Source organism: Macrotis lagotis, chromosome 2 (genome assembly GCF_037893015.1).
Source record: "Macrotis lagotis isolate mMagLag1 chromosome 2, bilby.v1.9.chrom.fasta, whole genome shotgun sequence".
Lineage (NCBI taxonomy): Eukaryota > Metazoa > Chordata > Mammalia > Peramelemorphia > Peramelidae > Macrotis > Macrotis lagotis.
In genome coordinates, this window is record NC_133659.1 from 260,852,773 (window position 1) to 260,858,039 (window position 5,267).

General features: G+C 32.3%; 1 protein-coding gene across 1 annotated transcript; it reads right to left on the reverse strand.

Annotated features, from left to right (window-relative positions):
• Window positions 1-840: 840 nt before the first annotated feature.
• On the reverse strand, window positions 841-1,782 carry LOC141511657 (olfactory receptor 6C76-like). Its single transcript, XM_074220769.1, has one exon. The coding sequence runs from the start codon at window positions 1,780-1,782 to the stop codon at window positions 841-843; it is 942 nt and encodes a 313-aa protein (XP_074076870.1).
• Window positions 1,783-5,267: the final 3,485 nt, after the last annotated feature.

Here is a 5,267-nt window from a genome sequence, read left to right on the forward strand (position 1 = left end):
TCCCCAATCTCTTTGCAGTGATGATTATGAAATCCTCCAATTATTCATCCATTCATAAATTCATGGTGGGATCTCCTTAATCAATTGTTCCTCTAATATCATACAGTTATTTTTTCATACTTCTAATTTGCCATGCACCCTTTAGAGGGAAACACAGCATATATTTTTTCTTCTCATACTGCAGTTATGAGTTACATCTTACCAAGTTGCATTTTTAAATATGATCACCATTCTTTTGCTCAAATGAGATACTTCATTTTGTTGTCTATATTTGATATATCAGTGTATATAAATATTGCAATAAAAGTGGTTATTGCAATTCTCTGGATATTCTCTCTCTTTAGTACATTTAGTACATTTTTCTGTTTTATTCTTGTTTATTTCCATTCCTGGTATTCCTCTTGAATCATGGAAAATGTGTTTTAGATTTACATTCTCATGTGCACATATCTTTGCTTTAAGTTTTTCTTTTCTTTTTCTTTTCTTTCTTTCTTTTTTTTTGCTATTCTGTATTCTATTTAAAGTTTTGTTGATCATGGCTAAATTCTCTATGAATTTCCCCCATTGATTCTCACAAAATGCTTAAACTTCATTTCAAAGATCTCATTTTTGAATCTGAGACCCTAATCCTGAAATACAAATCTCAGTGTCTGATACAGTCTCATTCTTGACCAATTACTACCCTTTCCTTTCTCTTCCAAAAACCGATTTGGATTTGAAAGTAGTGATAAAGGTACAACCTGTGTCTTGAAAACCTTGTTACCTAACCTTTGAAATCATTTCTGTGCCATTTCTGGTGGTTTATCTCACACATAGGATTATCAGGAGTCAACAACTTTCTCACTTATTTGAAAAATGTACTGTTCTTTGGATTGCATCCTTGAAGGCTTGTTTCACTTGTTGGTTCCTTAGGGTATATATAAAAGGGTTTAATAAAGGAGCAACTGAAGTATTGAGTAAAGATATTCCCTTGCTTAAAGATATTCCTTCTTTAACTGAAGGTTTAATGTACATGAAAATGCAGCTGCCATAAGAGAGGGAAAGGACAATCATGTGAGAGGAACAGGTGGAAAAAGCTTTTTTCCTCTGACTAGCAGATGGAATCCTTAGAATGGTCAGGGCAATGTGAGTATAAGATAAAATCACCAATGTTAATGTAACTAAAAGTGTCACTAAAGCTAAAATGAAACTGAGGAGCTCAAGGAATTTTGTGTCTGTGCAGGAGAGTTGTAACATGGGACCAGTGTCACAATAGAAATGGTCAATGGCATTGGAGTCACAGAAGTCCAGTTCAAGGCCTACAATAAGACCTGGAAAAATGATCAGGAAACCAGATAGCCAAGAACTAAGAACAAGCTGGGTACAGACTTTGGGGTTCATGATGGTGGTGTAATGCAGGGGCTTACAAATGGCAACATAACGATCATAGGACATGGCAGCCAGAAGGTAAAATTCAGATGCCCCAAGAAGGAAGGCAAAAAATAATTGGGTAAGACAACAACCATAGGTAATATTTTTGTCTCCAGTTGCAATAGTAACCAGAAATTTAGGGATGCAGGCAGTTGTATAGGAAATTTCTAGGAGGGAAAAATTCCGAAGGAAGAAGTACATGGGAGTCTTGAGATGGGAATCCAGTAAGGTGAGGAGGATAATAGTCAGATTTCCAGCAACACTTAATATGTAAGTGAGGAATAGAAAAAGAAAAAGTAAAATCTTCAATTGTGGATCATCTGTCAATCCAAGGAGAATAAACACTGTCACTGTTGTATGATTTTCCATCATTAATTTCAAGTTTCCACTATGTCTAGATATGAAAATAAAGAAAATATAAATAGAAGACCAGAAAATAGCATAGTCGTTTTTATTTCAAAGAGCATGAAAACAATCATATACATGCATGTATACTATGTGAAGTATATATATATATATATATATATATATATATATATATATGTACATGTGCATATTTCCCTATTAAATCATAGGATCCTTTATTAGGTTTACTCCTCAATTAATCTGTCAATAGCAATATTAAATAGATATGACTTTCCTGAGAACAGAGCATTTCAAATTTGAACTTTTTAATGCTAGGGATCTGTCACATATCCACTGAAAGATGAAATTTGCTTGATTGCTATGGTAATCCACATGTGTATTTACTCTCTTTATGCTATCCTTAAGGATCCATGATTGACTTGGTGGGAATATTCCTTCTGCTATTATAAATCACAGATCTTCCATGTCTTTGTAGACAATTTCTTAAGTTTTGGTGACCAAAATAATTTCACAAATTACTTAATTAAATATAACAAAAATATATTTATCAATAAATCAATCAGTCTGTTGAGCAGCTCTCTGGTAATGTTTCTCCTTGCACTTCTCTATGTTCCTTTTAAGGCAACAAAATGATAGCTCCAGTGATTCCTGCTTGCTAGGAACTGCCTAAGTCTGAATTCCCTTTGACAGTATTGATTCCATGATAAGACATTAAGATTAAGTCTTTTTTAGAAACTATTTTTGATCAATGAAAACATTAAAAAGATATTAAACAGGCATAGATTAAGACTAAAAGTTTACCTTTGTCTTTGATATATAATTTATAGCATTCACATGGAACCTAAGCCTACCCACATCCATTATAATTTGACCACCAAGATTTGGCTCTACTCATTTGGCTTATATTGTGTCCTTAATCATTAAAATTCACTTCAGTACTCTATGATTTTTGCCTTTAATGTGACTAGATTTTTGAAAAAAAATAATGCAAGATACCTTCAATCTGATTTTTGTGTCAAAATGTAAAGATCTCAGAATTCTTCAGTTGGAGGTCTTAGCATTGAGGTAAATGAGAAAATAGGTATAGAAGGAAGAAAAAGAAGAAAGGGACACTAGAAGGAAGAGGATGAACAGAATTTGGAGAAGTATCAAGGGAAGAAAGAAGAGAGAGAGAGAAAGGCTCAAAAAAGGAGTGACAGACTAAGGGAATCTATTTACTCAAGAATTTGAAAGTAATCTTGTTAGGACTATCATGTGTTCTAAAATATAGAGTCAACATATTCTACACTATTTGGTATCATTCTTCCCCTTTCAGGAGCATTTCAGAATGTTTTTGTCCCTGTACTTAATATTCTAATCATATTGGCCTAGCCTGTTGTACTTTGAATATCCTCTATTTTTGATTGTTGAACAAATTCCTATCAACCTCTAAAAACCTACTTACATATTACTTCCTCTGTGAAGTTTTTCCTGATCTCTTCATTTAGTAATTACTCCCCCATCCCTGTCAACCTGACTTCATATAAATAAAATTTAGTTTTTTACTTTTTAAGTTGTGAAATTTTCACTTATTAAATAAGATATTATGGAGTAATACCTGGACTTAGAATCAGAAAGACATTTTCCAGGGTTCAAATCTGGCCTTAGATACTTGTTTGCTGTGTGACTCTGGGTGGGTCACTTAACCCTATTTGCCTCTCTTTCTTCATCAGTAAAATAAGCTAGAGAAGGAAATGGCCAAGTCCTGTAGAAGAAATTCCCCCAAGAGGGTGACAGAGGTTCAGACCCAACTAAAACCATTCAACAACAACAAAAGATAAATAGCATGGTAGTTCCCAGAAAACTCAAACTTCCAATCTGACAGGGAAGTTTACTTGGCTGAGGACAATGTATTTCTGAGACAATTTCTTCACTATCATCATTTATAAGTAACTATTATTTGTAGAGAACTGTACTATGGACTGTGTACTATGATCTCAAGTTCACTTCAATTATATATGTAGAGAATCATCTTGTTTTCACAAATATCTTTCTAGCACTTTTATTCTTAGATCCAAAGACAAAAATAATCAAATCTCAAATAATGTAACATTATCATTTATTGCCTTGAAATATTTTACTAGTAGAGGAAGAGAACAGGGGAAAGACACTGATTCTAGAGTTAATGGAGCTTGATTCACATCTCACCTTCTTGTAGGAAATTGGGTAAATCAATTAAATTCCCTTAAATTGCACCTAAGTTTTTTTCACTGTGTAAATGAAGAATTTGGCTTTGAAGATTCATTCCTTCTTGATCTGTGATTATATGATTTTCTGAATAAGGAAAACCACTTCTTTATTAATTTAAATCAAAACAATCATAAAACAAAAGAAAAACTCAGGATAAATAATTTTAATCATAATATTCAGAGAAAATAGATTTAAAAAATAGAAAGACAAAGGCAAGCCTATTTAGTTAAAAAATAAATATTTAGAAGCACCTGAAAAATTCCAAATTAAACATCTGCTTAAATTTCATAGTTCTATGGTTGTTTCACTGCTAGCTATAAACATTTTTTGTTTTCTGCACTAAAAACAAATATTTTTAACATGCTAAATATGATGATTTCTCAAAATTTTTTCTTTTTTCTATCAACCCATTCATAATTTTATCATTTTTTTAAATGAGGATATGAATTCTATGTATCATTTTGCTAAAAGAGAATAAATTTCAAACAAGGAAAACCAATCAAACAACTGTTTTGTATTTTCTATTTTATCTAGAAACTTCTTTGGTTCTCTTTTTACCACTGAAGTGATGATTTTTTTGGCATTATATAGCGTCAAGTCCATTTCATATTTTGGGACAATACCTAATCTGTAGTTTAGAAAAGTATCAACATGGATCAATTAATTATTCAACATATTCAAATAAATAAATGTGTGTACATGTATGTAACAAAGAGAAAGAGAAAGAGACAGAGAGTGACAGAGAAGAGAGTTAGAGTTGTAAGGGATCTTACAAATCATTATTCCAAACACCTCATTTTACAAATGACAAAATAGGGACCTAGAGAAGAGAAAGGATTTTAAACAGTATCGCTTTTAAAATGAACCCAATAAACAATAAGGTTTTCTAGAGACTGGGAAATATGATCAATCTTTTCACGACATGCAGAAATGACAACAGGAAAGAAGTAGTAATTGGACTGTTATAACTACTTCATATTTTGCCAGCTAGCTGAGGATCTTGTGCGAAATCACATAACATTTAAAGATACAATATCTAATTCACAAGATTCAATCAGGATCCCACTGCATTATCATTTCTATTATGATTACTTTACTTCCTGGCTTTGGAAAAGGATGCTTCAAACAACTCAGGTAATGTGCAGAAGAGATAAAATTCTCTTGACACTATGTTGGAATCATTATAAAAAGTAAAGACTTTTTGAGGATCTGACTGACCTGTGAAGTATGAGGAGGTGTATATGTGTTTTGTGTGTGTGTGT

Excerpts from the sequence above, each read along its gene's own strand:
- LOC141511657 (XM_074220769.1), bottom strand. The coding sequence starts at position 1,782 with ATGATGGAAAATCATACAACAGTGACAGTGTTTATTCTCCTTGGATTG.